We start from the raw sequence: 20646 nt of genomic DNA, 5'->3' as shown, positions 1-20646 counted from the left end.
CCCAGGGCCTAGTCAAGTCTTAGATGAGAGAGCCCTCTAAGAAATCGGGCTCAGGGGGGCAAATGAGTCAATAGCCCCCCTGAGCCCGATTTCTTAGAGGGCTCTGGGGGGCTATCTCCATACCTATGGGCAGCCTCTCTAGTCGTAAGCATCTGGGTTGCAAAGCCCTTGTCCTCCAAAGGGCCAGGCTGGAGGCCTCAGTGTGCTCACTTTTTCACCTCATCCTGGCACTGACTCTTCCTGGAATCGCCATCCATCTGTACAAGCAGCACCTCAGCGATAATTATATCGTCCTAAATGGAAGGGTTTGGATGGCATCCCAAACTCCTTAGAAAAAAAGTATTACCTCAGATTATTTATTCATTTCACAACCCTCATTAACAAAGCAACCTAACTCAGTTCCAAGGGAACAAGTTCTGAATCGCATTACTTCTTTATAGGATTATACCCAGCCAAAATGCAGGATGAATAGGACCTATTGGTTAAATTCCATTTTTTCCAATCCTGAGCATGACTAATTTTGTCCCCAAATTTAAACCTGACTGCCTAGGTCCTACCAGTAATCAGACAAGCAAACAAGAAAATATTTTTGCATCAAACTCTGAGTACTCTGATATCTGAACTTTGAAGCATCTAGTAACTATATATGGACAGGCGCATATAAACATTTAATTCTTTTAGCACTAACAAATTTAAAGATCATTAAATTGTAAAAATAAGTCCACAGAGAAGCACCGTCATTCTTATTTATTCTCAAAAAGAGGAACAATGCAACCTACAAAAAAAATCTATGAGTGCTCGCAGTGTGTTTTTTAAAATTCTAGACCATTTTTCTTATCGTTTGAATGGAGCTCATAAATCATAAGTTTTCCCCACTAGGGAATCACTTTTCAGGAAGGTTTTTATTATTGTGTTCAAAGACTCTCCAGGCAGCAGCAGCAGGTGAATATGTAGGTATCTTCTTACCTTTAGCTATCCAGTTGTCTTAAAACCTCATAAGTGGGTGATCAGTAGCTGTTCCCTCTGGGCTTATGTCCTGCAGCTCCTTGTTGTTCACTAGACGATACAAAGAGAATACAGCTGTGAAGACAGCCAGACTTCAGGTGCAGGATCATGCTTTTCCCGTGGGAAATGCCCATTACTCTCCCATGGGGTTCAAACAAATTCCTAGCCTGCAGGTCACTTTTGTAGAAGACACATTTTCTTGATAATCTATTTAGGGCCTCGTGTTGGATTCAAGTCTCCGCAATTTTATTTTTCTTCTTTTTCCCCAATAATCTGCCACATAAGAAAAGCAGATTCCACACTTACAGCCATTTTAAAAACATGTTGTTAAGTGAATGCAGTAGTTATTTATTTCCACTTTAAAATATTAGGGAATATTTTTCCCATTTGGACTTGGAAAAATAGCATTTCTTTTCAGCCCCAGCTTCACCAAAGACTCACTGAGTACTTCTACCCAGACTCCTTCCTGCCATACCAAATCCTGGTAAAAGCTCTTTTTATTTGTTCATTTGACCAACAATAATTTTGAAATTTAAGCAGATTTTTTCCCCCAACCTATTGACAGTATTTTATGGGAATCATTTCTAGAGATTAATCAGTCAGCCTTTTCTGGGTGATGATCAGTAAGGTGTATATGGTGCCAAGAAAAAAATTAACTAAATAGTGGGGCCTGGTGTTGGCATTTTTATTTTCCAATCCAACCTCTTCCAGATCTTATTTTTGTAAGCCAGGCGAGGGTTTACTCTACTAACATGCCCAGATGTTGGGCACCTGATGAATACATCTGCTTTCAAGGGTGAAGTGCCCAAAACCTTCTGTTTGGAAACTGTTCATCATAACAATGTACATTTATGGATTCATCATGAGAGGAGGATCGTCCAGTAAACAAGAAAGAACACATAGCTTAAAAGGTTTTGCCCCGTGGTTTTCTGGCACAAAGCAGTTAGGATAACATGAGGTAGAAGAATATTCCCACTTTGAAATATTCATTCAAATGTTTTAGACTTGCTAGATAAACAGCAAGATGAAAAATAGCTCATGTTCCTCTAGGCACTTGACAAAATTAAAATACAATAAAATCTGGTGGCCAAGTGTCTTAGTTTGTTCAAGCTGCTATAACAGAATACTATAGAATGAGTGGCTTATAAACAACAGAAATTTATTTCCCACAGTTCTGGAGGCTGTGAATTCAAGATCAAAGCACTGGCAGATCAGAAACAGATGTCTTCTGACTATGCTCTCACAGGGCAGAAGGGGCAAGGGAGAGCTCTGGGGTGTCTTTTATAAGGGCACTAATCCCATTCATGACGACTCCATGACCTAATCACCTCCCCAGGCCCCCCCACCTCCTAATATCACCACACTAAGGACTAGGTTTCAACATATGATTTTGAGGAGGACACAAGCATCCAGGCTATGACACCAAGTTCACCACTGGTATTGATGCTCCCTGGTACTAAGTGGCTAAGAGAAGGCTGGCAGGCGTGGCCCTCAGCTCCAATCAATGTGTATGATCACAAGCTTTACCTAAGTACCTAAGTTCACATTGTAGATGAATTTATACGCAACTACATTCTCACTCTTGAGAGACTAAGGCAAGCTGTTACCCAAATATACTTTCCAGATATAAAACTTGAATACATCAGGCCCACCTGACTGCTACTGCTAATGCTCTACTTAAGGTTCTAGATTAGCACCATGTGGTAGGACTTTCTATGATGATGGCAATGTTTTAGTCTCCATTATATAACACCATAACCACTATTCACAAGTGGCTGTGGAGCACTTGAAATGAGGCTACTGTGGCTGAATAATTAAATTTTTAATTGTCTTTTATTTCAATTAATTTAAATAGCTATGTGCGACTGGTAGCTACCATGCTGCACTGTGCAGCCCTGGAGCATTATAGTGGCCTTTAAGTGTCTTCTTCCCACCCTCCTATCCTTCAGTCCATACTTCACACTGCCACCTTGATACTCTTTCTAAAACAGGTCGATGGAATCGCTTAACTTTCCTCATTCATTAGTGACTTCTCATTTAGCTGTGAAATTCCAAGCTCTCTAGCACATCACATAAGGCCTTTTATGATCTGTCATGATAACTTTAATACCTTTACCCCAGGTCTCTCCGTTTGTGTTCATTGCACTCTCACGCCCACAATACAAACTCTGCTAATTTACAAATCTATACATTTGTAAGTCACATCACCTGTGACTGTGATGCCTTCCCCATTCTTGCCCACTTGAAAAAGTCCTATCCATATTTTTAAACACAGACTAGGCAGCATTTTCTCTCTGATGCCTTCCCTGGCCCCTCCCACTCTCCCCTTCCCACCTCCTTTCTCCTACTCATTCAACATCGGTTTTTTTTTACTTACCCCTATTGATTTCCATCCAAAGCCACCTTTTTATCACCCCCCATTTTTTCACTTTTTCTCCCATTTTTAAGGTTTAATTACATTTAGCAAATTTACCCTTTTTAGTCTATGAGTTTTGACACACATGCTCAATTATGTAACAATGAAGTCAACCCCTCAGGCCACCCCCAGCCCTGGCAACCACAACTTTGTTTTCTGCTCTATAGTTTTGCCTTTTGTATATAAATGGGATCATACAGTATGTAGTCTTATAAGTATGGCTTTCCACTTAGCATAATGTTATTTCCTGTTTCAGTATTTAGTTCCTTCTTAATTGGTGAATAGTATTCCTCTGTGTGGATATACCATAGTTTGTTCATCCATTCCCTAGGAGAAGGATATTTGGGTTGTTTACTGGTTTTGATGGTTACGAATAAAGTTTCTATGAACCTTTTCATAAAGGTTTTTGAGTGAAGATGGGTAGACGGGTATTTCACTTGCGTAAATACTGAAGAGTGGGGTTGCTGGTTTATATGGTACTATTTTCCAAGATGTCTGTCCCATTTTATATTCCCCTGTATGAAGATTCCAGATACTCCACATCTTTTAGAGTATTTGTTATTTTCAAACTTTGTGTGTGTGTTTTTTTTTAATTTTAGCTATGCTAATAGATACGTAGTAGTATCTCATTTCAGTTCTAAGTTGCATTTCGTCCCTAAAGACTAATGATATTGAGGATACTTCCATTGGCTTTTTTTGTCATCTCTGTATCTTCTTTGGTGAAATGCTTTTTCACTTTTGGTCTCTTCCCTCTAGAGTGTAATTGGGATTTAACTATGAAGAACAAAGTATATTTTGAGGCTCTTCAATGTTTCTTTTTTCATTTCTCATGTTGGAGTAATAAAAATCATTTTACTATGATCTCAGGTGAAATTATTAAGGAAACTTATGTCTGCTTAGTAAAAATGAAAATACAAATACTTACTATGCTTCAAAATACAAACAATGAGAGAAAATACATGTAAGCGAAAATTCAAAAAAAAAGTTAAAATATGAAATATTTAGATAAGAAAGATAAGAGTAAGAAAAACTATAACACAGTGATGGCCTCCCTTTTTAAGTAAAGACATGCTAATATGACTTATTTGACCATTCAGAGGTCACACTGAAAGTTGTTTGCAAAGCCAATATGTGATCAAGATCTTCTAGCTCCTGAATACTGCACTTGGGGGTCTTTTTGAATTTAGTTTCATCTAGTCCTGCAAAATTGCATTATTTCAAGTTAAACATGATACATATCCTTTAGTGGAAATTTGGCTTCTTTGAGAAAGTGAAGAACCAATAAATATTCATGTAATCTTCTGAATAACATATTGAAAAGGACAGCTGGCTCAGGAGGGATCATTTGCCTAGGTTAGTAGCTGTTTTCCTCTACATTAAGAAAATATCGTAAGAAATTATTATCTACCAAAGGGCTTATGGGAATACAACGGAAGGCTGATATTGTACCTGATTGCTTTTGACATTTACCTATTATAACAGGGAAACTGTGTGAAGATAGCCAAGTGACTTTTTACAAAACACAATTTCAGAAACTATAAAAGGAAAAAGGAGATGGCAGAGATAGAATACACCACATCTATAAAAACGAGAAACATGATTTTTCAGCAACGCCTACTTATAACTATCAACCATTTCTATGGGGCCGCCTGAGAAATTACTGAGAGTTAAGTACATTGATGGGAATGTAGTCTCAAAAGGCAGTTAAGAGATATAGAGAAAGGAAAGAAATGTGGTTTTATTGAACATTTTAAACCCAATACGTGATAAAATGTAATTTTATGACATTTTCTGAACTCTTGAAATCAGTTGTCTTTTATATTTGTATCTGTCAGGACTACAGGAGACAAGAGAACTTTTAAAGTTTGGGTACACAAATTATTGATCATTTGTCCCAGATAGAGTCCAAATCCCTAACTGATACATCAGAATATTAATTTTGACAACTAATTTAAATTTATGAATGATATTTCTAATTTATATTTAACGGTGGTAAAATAATAACATACTATCTCCTCTCATTTCTTAGATACCAATAAAATTGTAGTTAATGAAGAAAAAAGGAATAGGTATGAATGGAGAAGATATTTTAAAGACAAAAATGTGGCAACTCATTTTGCAGGACAGACAGATATTGACTCAAGTTGACAAATTGAGAAATAGCCATATAAGAATATAATTTAGAAATATTAGGAAGAAACAGCTGAAAGATTTTAAGTGTTTGCCTTTGGCTCACAAAACTGAATAAGATGGGGGGAATTGGAGCAGGAAACTAAGATTTTTTCATTATAAGAATTTTGGTTGTTTATTTTTTTAATTTATATATATATTACTTCAATTAAATTGTACTAATTGCAAGAGATTTCGAGTCACTAGAAGACAGTATTATTATTCTTTGTACTTTCTCCTTTTACATCATGACATGAATTTTGAAATTTTTATACAATTTTCTCATTTTGTAGCATGATTCAGTATATCTCCTAGTAATAATTTGATAAACCTTCTGGAATAAATTATAAATAAAAGAACCCTCTTATTCAAGAACTAAATTTGTCATAAAAGTGAGTAACTCTGCATGTTTGGAATAGGAGTATAATACTGCATCTCAATCCTGTGATTGTTTTGTTTTTCTCATTGTCGTTTTAAGTCCTTCTCCAAAATTTCAACTTACATCTTATTGACCAGAAGTATATCACAACAAAGGCCCATTCATCTCCCACACATTGCACAAAAATGTTGGGATTCACTTTCAGATTTTGTCTTTTGTTTTTTGTCTTGGCTTTCAGTTTTATATTTTTATGCAAATTTCTTCTAAGAATATGCTAACATTTGGTTTTATCTTAAAGATTTAGAATGTGGTATTTTATTTTTATTATTTTAGAAATAATAGGCACACATCAGTGTTTCTTTCTCTGTCTGACTTATTCCACTTACCATAATACCCTCTAAGTCCATCTTTGTTGTTGCAAATGGTTAAGATTTCATTTTTTTTAGGGTCAAGTAATACTCCATTGTTTTTAATGTACCATTTCTTTTTTATCCAATTATCTATCAACTGACATGTCGTTTCCATATCTTGGCTATTGTGTATAAAATGTCTTTCTTTGGCTCTTGTTATAGACTGTTTTAAAGTCTATTTTGACTGATACAAGTATTGCTACTCCAGCTTTTTTTCATTTCTGTTTGCATAAAATATCTTTTTCTATCCCTTTGCTTTCATTCTGTCTGTGTCTTTCGATCTGAAGCGGGTCTCTTGTATGTAGCATATGTGTGGGTTTTGTTTTCTTATCTATTCAGCCACCCTATGTCTTTGGACTGGAGAGTTTAATCCATTTCCATTGAAAGCAATTATTGGTAGGTATGTAGTTATTGCCATTTTATTATTCATATATTTTTATCTTTCTTTTTCAAGAATTCTCTTTAACATTTCTTATAATACTGGTTTGGTGGTGATGAACTCCTTTAGCTTTTTCTTGTCTGAGAAGCTCTTTATCTGTCCTTCAATTCAAAATGATATCCTTGCTGGGTAGAGTGATCTTAGTTGTAGGTCCTTACTTTTCATTACGTTGAATATTTATACCAATCTCTTCTGGCCTACAAAGTTTCTATTGAGAAATCAACTGAGCTGACAGACTTATGGGGGTTCCTTTATAGATAACTAACCACTTTTGCTGTTTTTAAGATTCTGTTTGTCTTTAACCTTTTGCATTTTAATTATGACGTGTCTTGGTGTGGGCCTCCTTGGATTCATTTTTTTGGGGACTCTGTGCTTCCTGGGCTTATATGTCTTTTTCCGTCACCAGGTTAGAGATGTTTTTAGTCATTATTTCTTCAGATAGGTTTTTAATTCCTTGTTCTTTCTTTTCATCTTCTGGTACCCTATAATGCAAACATTTGCTTGATGTTATCCAAGAAGCCCCTTAAACTATTCTCATTTCTTTTGGATTCTTTTTTCTTGTTTCTGTTCTTATTGGGTGTTTCCTGCTACCTTATCTTACAAATCTCTGATTCAGTCCTCTGCTTCATCTAGTCTATTATTGATTCCCTCTAATGTATTCTTTATTTCGGTCAAATTTTTTCTTTATTTCTGATTGCTTCTTTTTTGTTTTCTATCTCCACTTTTATGTTTTCTACCTTTTTGTTAAAGTTCTCACTGAATTCATCTGCTCTTCCTCTAAGTGCATTGAACATCGTTATAACCATTGTTTTGAACTCTGCATCTGGTAGATTGCCTGTCTCCATTTTTGTTAGTTCTTTTTCTGGAGCTTTGTTCTGTTCTTTCATTTGGGATATCTTTCTTTGTCTCTCCATTTTGGCTGCCTCCCTGTGTTTGTTTCTATGTATTAGGTAGAGCCGCTATGTCTCCCAATCTTAGTAGAGTAGCCCTATGTAGTAAGTGTCCTGTGGTGCCCAATGGTGCAGACTCCCCGATCACCTGAGCCATGACCAGAGGTGTCTCCTGTGTGGGTTGTGCATTTGCTCCTGTTGTAATTGAGCCTTAGTTGCTGTTGACACATCAGTAAGTGGGACTGACCTTTAAGTTGACTGGCTATGAGGACCGGTGCTAACTACAGTGGATGATATGTTTGTAGAGGCTGATCCCACAGAACAGAGTTCGGTTTACCAGGGCTCTGCCACCTGCCAAGTCTACCCTTTGGGTGTGCTGTTTGTGGAGCTAATTGGGTGGTGCTCTAAAGTGGTCTGAAGCCAGCCATCATGTGTGTTGATTCTGGGGCCTCTTGGGAGTTGCTTTGGTGCAGGCCCAGGTCAGGTGCTGCCTGTACCCCACCCAGGGCCACCTGGTAAGAGCTGCAAAATGATCTGCCATTGACCACTGCCTGTGCTGGGTTTGGAGGTGCCTGGGGAGAGGCTGTGCTGTGAACTGAGGCCAGCTGCAACTAATGCTTGAGGGCACTTAGCAAGAGGTACAGGGCATGCCAAGGTCAGCCACTGCTTGTTTGGGGCTTGTGGACCTTCAAAAGATTTTAGAAAAGTCTGCAGCATGGGCTGGGCAGCAGCTTGTAAGGAACAGCCACTGAAAGAGGTTTGGGCTGGTGCGTGGATTGGGTGGGGTGGAGTCTTAGGGAGTCACCAGGGTGGGGCGAGCAATGTTAGCCACGTTGATGGAGACTCAACTATGGTGCCCACTTGCGCCTGTCAGCTGTGTGGGTAGAGGGCTCAACAAAGGAGTAGTAGTATCTGCCAGAACTCTGTCCCAGCCAGAGTTGTGCCTCCAGCCCTCTCTCCAAAGCCAGAAAATTTAGTTTCTCCCCATATGTCCCTGGAACTTTCTGAGCTTCTGCCCTAGCATCAGAGCTCAGAGCAAGTAATTCCATTAACGAGTAAGTTTGTGCATGGGCCCTTTAAGAAGAATGGCTGGGACTCTAGCAGCCCTCGCTCTCACCTGGACAGAATCTCCGCTGATTTTCACAGCCAGAAGTTGTGGGGACTCCTCTTCCCAGCACTGGTTCTCTGGGCTGAGGGGCCTGATGCAGAGCTGGCACCTGTCACAGGGGGGACCTCCCAATTTTTAACTGCTACACATGGGTGCAAGACCAGCTTGTTTTACATCCCCACTCCTTCTACTGGTCGTATTGCGGCTTATTCTTTATATCTTTAATTGTAAGACTTCTGTTCAGCTACTCTTAAGGTAGTTCTCAAATGTGGTTGTTTTATAATTTAGTTGTAATTTTGATGTTGTCATGGGAGGAGGTGAGCACGGCATTCATCTACTCTACCATCTTGACCAGAGTGTTGTGACTATTTTTAAAAAGGAGTAAAACAATTTGTTTTACATAATTTTCAGAACCTAGTGCAAAATGAAAATGTGAGATCCTTATTGAAAAATTATTAAGAATGTCAAGATGGTGACAGCAGATTATTAAACCAAACACAGGGACCTTTTGAGAGTGAGGACCTGTGTCACTACACAGATCACACACACACGAAAATGGCCCTATGTCTACAAGCTCACTAAATTTAACCCAGCCTTGTGTTTCCAAATAGTAGGAACAGTCAAGTAATAGCTAATTATAATTCCTAATGCAATGAGATTTCTTTAGATTACCAATTCACTCTCAGCAAAATAAAGGCATACAAGGTAAGATACAGCTGAGGTGTGTTTCGTTCCTTCCAGTCATATAGTTAATACTTTGTATATGGTACCTTCTGCCCTTGAAAACATGAGTTAAGCTGGGCTCCCAAATTTCCTGTAATGGTCCCCTCTTCCCATTCTCTTCTGACCATCTGCTAATTACCAAGTGCAAGGTAACTAAACTGTTCGACCACAAAAAAATGACTCGTGGATGGTGGGGAAAGTGCACTTTTCGGATATGCAGTCCTTAATACACCAGCTGCTGGATTTTGGATCTTACAGCTCCTTTGGCTATGAATTTCAGGGAAGACATTTTCATTTTTGAAAAGCTAAATTTCACAGACTTCTAGAGAAAAACAAGTCATACAGTCTGCTTTTTCTTAATTTTACCATAATTCTTTAAAATACCAAACATATGTTTTTTTTTCCTCACATCTTCACCCCCTGATGACCAAGGAAATCTCTTTCAAAGGACACTGTGTCACATTCCAGGAAGGGACACCATCTAGCTAAATGGGCTTGTCACCATAGAACATATTAATTCAGGACTCCTAGGAAGGAGAGATAGAAAATAAGCAAGATTAAGAGTAGACTCGGGTTTCTGAAGACAGAAAAACAGTATTCTTCACCAGGTATCCAAAGATAGGAACACTACGACAGTTACTATTCTGTTGTTCCTATATGTTCAGTGTCCATCCAGAGGAGCTGGACAGAGCATCTTATCAGGAAGCTGAGAGAGAAACAGTAATCGTGAAGGCAGGAGAGACCCCACCTACAAAGCATTTTCTCCTTGTTTCTCCCTCCATGAATTTGATAGAAACCGCTTTACTACCATGAGTTTTTTATAAAGGGAGCTGCCAGTTAGACTCTATGCTCCCTTCTCCCCAGAATGACTTCTCTTTTCTCTAGCACTCTCTGAGTCCACTCTCACACCTGGACTCAGTAATTCGTCCCTCCTCTCTACTCTTCTCATTGCATGTTGCCTTTACCATGGATTTGCTATTTGTGTTTTATTTTAAGTGTTTTTATTTAATTATCCCTGTCTCCTTAACTAGACTATGAGTTCCTCGAGGGCTAATACCATGTGTTGTTTTATTGTTGTCTTCCCCACTAAGCCTAGCATTGTGCCTGTTACTCGAAAGATGCTATACAGAAACATGTTGTTGATGGAGTAATTGATCCTCCTGCTTCAACCTACATTTTAAAAACTAGACAGTGAATAATTTTCACAGATTATTTTAAGAAAACCAACTGGAATCATCCAATTAAAAAATTATTTTCATATCAGGTCACAGATTTGAAACCCAAACTAACTTCCTTTGCCTCTTTAAGCTAATGACATGTTGTTTAACCTTCACAAATTAATGGAATTGTGAACTAATGACAGTTTATACTATTGATTGCCTTTGACATATTTGTTTTTGTCGCACTCATTCTAAAAACTACTCACTTATAAGTTTGACATGATTGATGTAGAATCCACTTTCCCTGTGTAATGCTTTCCTTTATATACAGCTCCACTGTATGGAATCTATTAACAAGGAGATAATTAAATGTAAACATTAGTCACAGGCTTGTCTTTCTCTGAAATGAAATACATATAAAACAACAAGGAAATATGAAAAACAGTGAGGGGATCAACTATTCCTTCCCTTTGGTGTAACTAAGAGTTTCTGGAAGAATCCATCACAAAGCATGTTTTAGGCAACCATGCCATCTTCTTTATGGTAATTGACCCAAGATAGAACTCCGTAATGGATCATTGGTTGATCAGAGCCTGAATAAACTGTAAAAAGGTCCCAGAAGAGAACACAGCAGCAAAAAGGGAGGATGATTGCTTCCTATAGTGGATGGCTAGAGACCCAAAGAATCCAGACCTTAAGAACAAACTTAGAAAACATCCAGTCCAACTGGGTGTCTGATATTCCTGCTAAACCAAGTATGCTATGTTGAACAGTCCCAAAAAAGCCCATTCATCTACAGGAAAATATAAAACATATTGCAGTGTGTGTGTGTGTGTGTGTGTGTGTGTGTGTGTGTGTGTGTGTGTAGCAGTATTTTACCCAGAAAGGGGGAAAAATTGGGTTTCTTCTTCCATAATTTATGTTTTGCAATTAAAGGGAAATTTCTAACTAGTGATACATTGTCTCCTTCCCAAATAACAGTATGTTCAGAGGCACATGACATACTGCAAATTTTCCCAAATATCTGTGTATCCTAAGAACACTGTGTTAAGGCTGATCGAAAGACTTGATTTATGTTGCTGCCTGACAAATGATGTCTGGAAGGCATACTGTCTAAATAGACTGCTCTCAGGCAGTTACCTTAGTCATCAATTCTCAGAGAATTAATGCCTACCATCCATCCTAATAATAGAAACCAAGGTCAGGGCCTCTTCCAAGCTCTGTAATTCCATTAGCAATGCACAGAAAGCACTTAGGTCATAAGCTCTCTAGACCTTATAACTGGGCAAATGGAACTGCATCTTGTTTTCAGAGAGAATCCTCTCTGAGCACACCCCTTGTCAATGATATGTTGTACATCAATATTCAATGTACTTACATATGTAGGGAGAATACTAGTAAAGGAAAATGAGGCTGCCTTCACCTGCCAAGAGTTTTAAGTACTTTTTTTATTAAAGTAAATGCCAATAGAAAACAATTTTATTAAAACTATATCAGGTGTTTCCAATTACTGGATATACATTTTTAAATTGTGTACTCAGATTTTATATGAGCACTCAATCATCTCAATCATTCTATGTGGTTACCAGAGAATTTATTTAGGTTTTCATTTTTTTATTTTGGGTTTTATTCTTTTATTTTAGTTTTTATTCTGCCTATCTAATAAAATCAAAATGGCCTTGAAACTAAGTTATCATCATAACAAAAATTATTTATAATGAAACTTTCATCTGAAAATATCAAGCAGCATGCTTTTCTAAGCTAAATCTCACCTATAATTTCCTCACTCCTCATAATTCAAACTGTTTTCAATCTGCCACACATCAAAAAAAGAAGAGAGTAACCCCAAGGTTTGAAGCCATGGGTCTAAGTTCAAATCCTGGCTTTGATATTTATTTGTTTTCTTAACAAAATAAGTACGATTATTATACTTTTACAAGTACTTCGCACTGTTGCTATAAAAATTTAAAATCAGTGCCTAGCACAATGCCTGTAAATTAACAAATGATAACTAGTTTTTACTGTTGTTGAGCACATAAGAGTGTGTGATTGTGTGTGTATGTGTGAAACCTTGTTTTGAAACATTTGGGGTTTTATGCCCAGTAGATTCTAAGTGATCTACAATAATGGAGAGGAACAGAGACATAAATAATTTAAAATAGCAAATCATCAAAGTACCATTTTTATGTGTTTTAAAAAGTATTTTCAAGTTTCCTTTCAAATGGGAGTGTTTCTACTACCCAAAGAAATGAGTTTAAATAAAGGAGAGACACAATGATGTGAAATTCTAACTAAAAGGGATCTGAAGAACTGTGCGATTTTCCCATCCCCTCCTCTCCTCTCTCTTTTTCTTATTCCTCTCCCCTCCTCACCTCCTCACAGCTGCCTGTCAAAAGAGAGCTGCCATAAAGAACCCACTTCAAGCAAAGTTCTTGCCTCTCACTGTCCCCTGGATCGGGGCCACTGGTGGAGTGTTTATGCCTTATTGCTTAGGGGCAAGAAGCAGTCACCAAATAAAAGCTCCGGGTGCTCATGAAGCAAGTGCTCTATTGGTAGGAGAAGACAGTAAAGTCAATAGGCTCCGTGTGGTAACTTGGTTAAGAGCAAAGGCTGTGGCATCTAATAGATTGGGATTCTAAATCCTGGTTGGCCTATATGACCTTGAGCACATTGCTAACCACATTTTGCCTCGGTTTCTTCCACTATAAACATGCAATGATAATGCCTTTGGGTATCTTACATGATTTGTTAAGGTTTAAATTATATATATTTCAATATAGTCATAATTGTGTGTGTGCGCACATATGCATAGATCTATATTATGCTGATTTCCCTTTGAATAATAAACTTTTACTTAGAAATTGGTGTTTTCCTACAGAGACCTACAACATTTTTTTTGTGTGTGAAACTGGAGGAAAATGAACAGGATTCTTGGCCTCATCTAGTGTCTATATAATCCCAAAACACATCTGTCTATCCCAAATGAAGTATCCTGGTTGATACTTCAAGGATATTGCTCTGTAGTAAGCAAAATGTTCCTTTAGTTTTAGCAGTATTACAGGTTTATGCCAGGTAGAAAGAATTTTAGCTGGTATCTACACATAAGTACACACATATCAATAGTGGTATTAGAAACAAAAAGTAATAGAAATAAAAAGAATGAAAGAAAAGTTAATTTTTAGAGATCAATTTGTATATACCAAGCACTGTTCTAGTCACTTTACATATGATAATTTATTTACTTCTCAGAACCATCGTATGAGGTCAATGATAATATCCCAATTTTACTGTTAAAAAGAGAAACTCAGAAAGTCAGGTAACTTTCCAAAGGTCACAGAATAGATAGCAATATATATATTATGGCCATGGAAGCCATATCATTTATTGACAGTTCCGGGGCACTACTGACCATGAAAGTGGACAAATATAGGAATGAAGGTTTATTCTCTTTATGTTTGAAGACCAAGCAACTTCAATACCTATGTCATTTTTTAAAATAAGTAAATGATTGAGTTCTTGTTATATTTCTACTTGAAAAATGTATTATCTTAAACCTCTAAGATGACAATTAATGTGCTTTAAGTAAAGTGTACTTAACTAAAGCCATTACTGCCCGTGGTAAATAAATATGTGTTTGAGCTTCCAACATGACAAGTTTCACTTCGGAGACACAGGCTCAGCCAGTATTTTCATATGCTGCCTATAACCTTTCACAATAGAAATATGATCATCAAGGTGCTGGTTCATTAACTTACTGATTGTCCTTCCTTACCATGGTTATTAGCTAATGTTCTGCCTTTCACTGTAACACAAATACAAGGTTGCGGGTTCAAGGAACAGATATCCCTGGAACATAATGAATGGTGGAGTGTCTCTTTGCCTCTATATGCAGATTAAATCAATACCTGACTTCCATGGAGAGAGCAACAGGACAGAGTCATTGACAGGTGATATCCTGACCAGGGCTTCCTGTGTTGAAAGGAGAAAGTAAAAGGGTCAGGTTTCTAGATTGTAAGCTCCCAGGGGGAGGTTACAGTGGCACTGTGTACTAGTGATATCTGATCCCAACGACCTATCCAGGTAGGCACTCAAAAATTGACATTGAACGAAAGTCAACTTGCTAGAAAATCTATATCCTCATGTACTCTCCTCATACATATAAATAATAATATACATGTTTATACTTAATATCTTAAAAAATTAGAGAACACCTTAGAGTCAATGGAGTTTTATTATTTAATTGGCCAAGTTGAGTTTTTTCCTTTCTTGTGGTATATAAGATAAAGATATGTTGTATCATCAGTGGCATCTTAGATTTGATGAAATGTATTACATATCAGGTATTAGCAACATCTCAGCACCACTTAATAAATTAAATCAGGAAAAAGAGAGAGGTAAAATTTGAAAACTGCATCAGCCTTTAAACTGAAGCTTAGTAGATGAGCGAGAAGTTGGTGGAAACTTCTTCACCAGCCAGCTACAGCCCATATTAATATATATTTTATTTCTGTTCCTATTTTCTCCTCTGTGTGAAATATAAAAGGGTAGAAATTAAATTCCTGGCATTTGTTGTATCTTTCTGAAACTGTGTATCATTGTCTCTAGAGTATGAGCTTTGGGCACAGAGAGTGATGCTATGGTTCTCAAAATTTTGTATGTATTGGAATCGCCTCAGGAGTTCTTAAAATTCCATGATCCTTACCTCTTGCCTAGACTTTCTGATTCACAAGGTCTGGGGTAAGGCCCAGAGTTGTGTTTTTAATATTATGGTGGTTGTGATGCACCCCAAAGTTTGAGAACCCCTGGTCCATGTGTTTAGAATTGGCCTGTCACTGCAAAGGACTTGAATTTAGGAACTCTGGTCTCAGTAGTATGCATAGGACCATGTTTGATAGGAGTGATTGTGATTTCAAAAGGCAAATACACTAATGAAAGAAGGAATTCTGACATTGCATTGCTTCCTGTGGGTCTGGTAATGTCCTTGATATCTATTTCTGTTGGGGTTTTTTTAGCTGTGCCCCATAAAATTGGACGCATCATTGATGGGAGTCCTGCAGATCGCTGTGCAAAACTTAAAGTGGGAGACCGGATCTTAGCAGTGAATGGCCAGTCTATCATCAACATGCCCCACGCAGACATCGTGAAGCTCATCAAGGATGCAGGCCTTAGTGTCACCCTTCGCATCATTCCTCAGGAGGGTGAGTGCTGGAGCCAGGTCATGGAGTTCATCTGGCTGCCCTGGTGTGATGTCAGAGTGTCAGAAATTGGTAGTTATTTCCACTTTTGCAAACATTCACATTCTGTTACTACCAATATTCTGTTTACTCAGTACCAATTTCATTCAGAAATCAAGCTGTATGACATTATAGATAGTGTGAATTCCATGACACTGGGTTATTCAATTATTCCCTGTGGTCCCAGGAGTTCTATTTTTATGGTTACATTAGGCCAAAACCTATTCAACAAAGATGATAGAGTTACAAATCTGAAGAAGAGGGGAAAAAACACATATTCATGTTAACAGGTAAGCTCTGGAGGATCCTTCAAAGTCAGATTGATTTTGAAAAGCTTGAGGAAGTTTTGTGGTATAAAGAGAGCTCATTTAGAAAATGTTACATCTGATAAGAATTTTAAATTCCCACTTAGCCTTTTGAATTTCTCTGTACAAGGCTTCCTTCCACCCTGAGGCTTGAAGAGTAATGAGCATCACAATTCACAGCCATACCTTAAGGGGCCATGAAGTTCTATGAACCTATTCACCATAAATTCACCATTTCTAGACATAGTGGGTTCATTACTAGTTTGTAGCTGCTGACTCATTAATGATATTTGAGAATTCAGTCTCTTGAAGCTCACCGGTGAGTGGACCGCAAAGTCTCACATGGAGAGTGATAAGCTCCCTTAGCTTGGTTGCTGTTGTTCTTGCCTCCTGATTCCATCTTGAGACTCTGACAAATAGGCACCAAACAGCCACCTGACTTTAAATATAAAACACTGGTTCTCAACTTAGGTGATTTTGTCCCCCCACTCCAGGGGCTTTTAGCAATGTCTGGAGACATTTTTGATTGTCATGATTGGGGTAGGATACTACTGGCATCTGATGGGTGGAAGGCAGGGATGCTGTTAAAAATCATACAGTTCACAGGACAGTCTTCACAGCAAAGAATTATCTGACCCAAAAAACATCAGTAATGCCAAAGTTGAGAAACCCAAATGCAAGTAGAAAAGAAATTTAAAGTTTGAAGCTGTGAGAAAAGAAAGGAGAAGAGTGGTTTATAAGAAAATGCTAATAGATCACCCCCTTTTCATCACCTAACTAAAAATTTTAAAAAAGAACATCACCATGTATTTTTTTAACATGTTATCTGCATCCACCACTATGTATAAAATACGCAATGGGAATTTAAGCAAGACTGCCCACTAAAAGTCTGACTTGCTTTTACATTTTCCCAGTCTAAAATGTCTGTCTTGCTCTTATTCTAACAAAGACTTGAAAATCTGATGCTATTACAATAAATTCCAAGAAATGGTTTTAACAACAGCAAAATAATTCACCTTCTCCCATCCAATGTTTTTTTATTTTATTTTTTTTCCTGGAGAACCATGGAATACAGAGGATTATTAAGCAATAAGAGTAACAAGCAACTGGAAAGAAGACCGTAGAAAGCATTTACTTTTATTATGGTTAGTTCCTTATCCTAACTTCAGAACACTGGTTAACACTTCTCATTACAATCAAAAAATAGAGGTTAAACATTTTCTCTCAGTAAGTAATGCTGGAAAAACAGAATATGTTTTATAGCTTACTCCTTTGAATTATTTTTTTTGTAGTTTTAACAGGTTTTTTTTTTTTAATTGTAATCCTTTCTTCTGACAAAATGACAAGAGACTGTTCATAACTTTGTTCAGCAACACAATTGAAGAAAGAATACTAATTCTGAGTGGTGTTGGAACTTGATAAATTTAAGCTGCTGTCTTAAAGCCTAACAGAAACTGAAATAACCAAAGCCACGAGTCATCTGAAGAGGCAAGGAGTAACCACCTCTGGCCACCTCTTGCCCTTTATCAATGTCAACCTGACTGCATTTGCCGCTTTGGTTCCCCACTACAGAGCTCAACAGCCCAGCCTCGGCACCCAGCTCAGAGAAACAGAGCCCCATGGCACAGCAGCACAGCCCCCTGGCCCAGCAGAGTCCTCTGGCCCAGCCAAGCCCAGCCACCCCTAACAGTCCTGTCACCCAACCAGCTCCTCCTCAACCACTTCAGCTGCAAGGACATGAAAATAGGTAAAGTTTCCTCTGGCTTTGATTCTGAGAGATGAGGGAGGCAGGGAGAGGAAGAGTTTGGGCTAGAACAGGCCACAGGCAGGAGATTTTCGTGAAGAAGAAATTGCCCTGTGTACCTTTGTGTAATTTCTAGATTGTGTTTATGTTATCAATGTGGCTTTATTAGTAAATACAAGTATCTGTCCTGCACAAGAAGAGAACTTTTCCTGAGAGAATGATGTGTGATTGTGGATGAGTAGGGGTTAACTAGCCGAAAAGCACATTAAAGAGAGTCCAAGCAGAGTGAGAATATATAGGAAGGCCGAAGGCCGTTTGAGGGGAGGGAGCATGCCAGCAGAAGGAGGGAAATAAGGCCAATGGTGGAGGGGGGAGGCGGGGGGGGGGGGGGGGTGGGCGGGGATCCAGAGGGAGGGAATGGCGTGTTTCAAGATGAAGCGGGTGAAGGCAGTAGGAGCCCATCCTGCAGGGTCTTGTAGGCATTTTAAAGATCTTTGATCTTAAGTGTAGTGAGAAGGCATTGGAGGGTGTTAAGCTGAGGACTGCCATCACTGGATTTGCTTTTCAAGATCCCTCGGTCAGCCCCACAGAGAACAGACTGACAGCCAGTCAGAGTGAATTCAAGCTAAGCCATCAGAGAGGGCTGCCAGCGACCATAGAGCCATAAAGGTGGTTGCTTGGAAGATAATGGTGGTGTGGAGAAGGGGAAATGTTGAAGGATTAGAAGCATTAATAAATGTTAGCATTTTTACTGCACTTTACCTCACATACTCCTACCCATGGTCTTATTAGGTTCTTCTATTTCACATTATGAACTAATACAAATAAGGCACTTTAAACTTCCAGAAAAAAAAAAAAAAAGATGCCATATAAAAACCACATTATCTCCTTACTGTGACTTGTGTGTAACAGGGAGCCTGAGTGTAACAGGTTGAGCCATTAAAGAAAGAGATGAAGACATGTTCCCATGTTGTTTCCCCCTTTTGAAGAAGAAAATAGAAGAGTCCACAGGAATATCTCTAAATACAAAACCCTCACCGGTCTTTTCCCTGATTCTGTTTTCTGAACATTTGCTTCCCATCTCCTGCCTCCTGTGTTGATGAAGATGAAATGGGAACCAGATTTGAGTCCCAGAACTCTCTAGGTTCATCATTCACACTGTTGCAAAGCAAATATTTTCCCTGTGCCACAGGTGTTATTTCCATAAAGCCCTGTTCTGATTTCCCCCATTTCCTTTCATAGTAAAGTAAATGTCTGTTGTCCTCAGCTGTTTATGGTTTTAATGTATTCCACAGAAGTAAAGAGAATAAGCCCCATAAGGCCATGACACAGAGTAAGGATTTGACAGTCCAGAAGAGGAGAAATCCTGGGTGTCTCAGTAGTAAGCCCCAGATGTGCCCGCTCTCACCGTGTGCTGCTGTTTCAGCAGATAACACAGGCTCTCCCCAGGATTTATTTCAGACTTAAGAAGAAGGATCTGAGTGCTCCAGAAGTCCCTGAGCCCATTTCAGACTCTTCTTTTTGGCTCTGCCACTGTCAATTAACCTCCCAGCCACAATCCCATCTTCACCTTTCCAGAGTCAAGCTGCCCTGGAGATGGGCTCTTGCTGGATTCCAGCCTTGGGGCAGGTAATCTCACCTCTGGTGTGTTACAGCCTAGTGGGGAGAATGACAGTTGGGCAAGGCCACCCTCCTGTCCCTGTCTGCTACTAGCTACTTCTAGGACTTGGCCTCTATCACAGAAGCAATGATTTGGGGATATATTCTTCTAATTACAGAAGAAAATATTTCCTGACTCTGGGGTTAATAGGTTGAACTGATCCAAATTTTTATAAATCAACACATTTGCCCAGAGTTTTTAGCTATTTTTGCTTTAATAATATTAAAAGCCTGGAAAGTGCCCTACACTGGCACTCAGGTTTCCTGGCTTAACTCTGATTGTGAGTGGCTCATTTGCATACGAATGAAGAGGTTCAGTAATTTTACAGAATGAAGAGATACCAGGACCATTTTCCTAGATGCATTTAAAGATGATCGTGGTTTCAGAGAGAAAACTCTTTGCCATTTTCTAAACTAAAGGTGTCTCCAAGACAGCTTGTATGCCAAATGCATAATATGAATTTCCTATTAGTTCATTTGTACAAGAAGTGCCCACCTACATATCAAATTGAGCCAGTTTTCATGTTAAAGTGGGCTCAAATAAAATGACAATCTGCTTGAAAATTTTTATTTTATGAGTTAGAGTGAGCAAATATTTCATCCTGTCTCATTTACTCTTGGATTAGCTTCCAGCCGGCACCCTGCACACCTCTACCCACTTCTGTCCTTTCACATCCCTTTCATTTGTGCTCAGGAAACACAAAATATGAACATAAGCAGAACACCATTCAAGGAGAAGCATTTGTTGAAAATAACAAAAGAGTCATTATGAAATATATTCCAAAACTCAGTATAAATAGCAGAGTTCACCTTCCCCGGCAAGGGCAATTGATGTTTAATGATGTTTTAAATAGCAAGGTCAGTAGAAAAGCATTGGAAATTGACTTCTTTCACAAACTTTGAACCTTAGATGCTTAAAGCTGGAAAAAATTCTTGAAAGGCCCACATGAGGCCACATCCCACCATAAAGTCCCCTACCACATGGGCAACTTTCCTTGCTTCTGG

The 20646-nt window shown here is 38.4% G+C and overlaps 1 protein-coding gene across 7 annotated transcripts in view; it reads left to right on the top strand.

Annotated features, from left to right (window-relative positions):
• MAGI2 (membrane associated guanylate kinase, WW and PDZ domain containing 2) overlaps positions 1–20646 on the top strand; it is a 1221159-nt gene that overhangs the window by 1107877 nt on the left and 92636 nt on the right. For all 7 annotated transcript variants that reach the window (XM_036231069.1, XM_036231070.1, XM_036231071.1 and 4 more), the window contains 2 exons: positions 15712–15897; positions 17811–17985. In XM_036231069.1, coding sequence (XP_036086962.1) covers positions 15712–15897; positions 17811–17985 — 361 coding nt within the window. The remainder of the gene's footprint in view (positions 1–15711; positions 15898–17810; positions 17986–20646) is intronic.

This window comes from Rousettus aegyptiacus, unplaced genomic scaffold, assembly GCF_014176215.1.
Source record: "Rousettus aegyptiacus isolate mRouAeg1 unplaced genomic scaffold, mRouAeg1.p scaffold_m13_p_13, whole genome shotgun sequence".
Lineage (NCBI taxonomy): Eukaryota > Metazoa > Chordata > Mammalia > Chiroptera > Pteropodidae > Rousettus > Rousettus aegyptiacus.
Note: the sequence above shows the minus strand (reverse complement) of the source record. Positions and strands in the feature narration are given on the sequence as shown.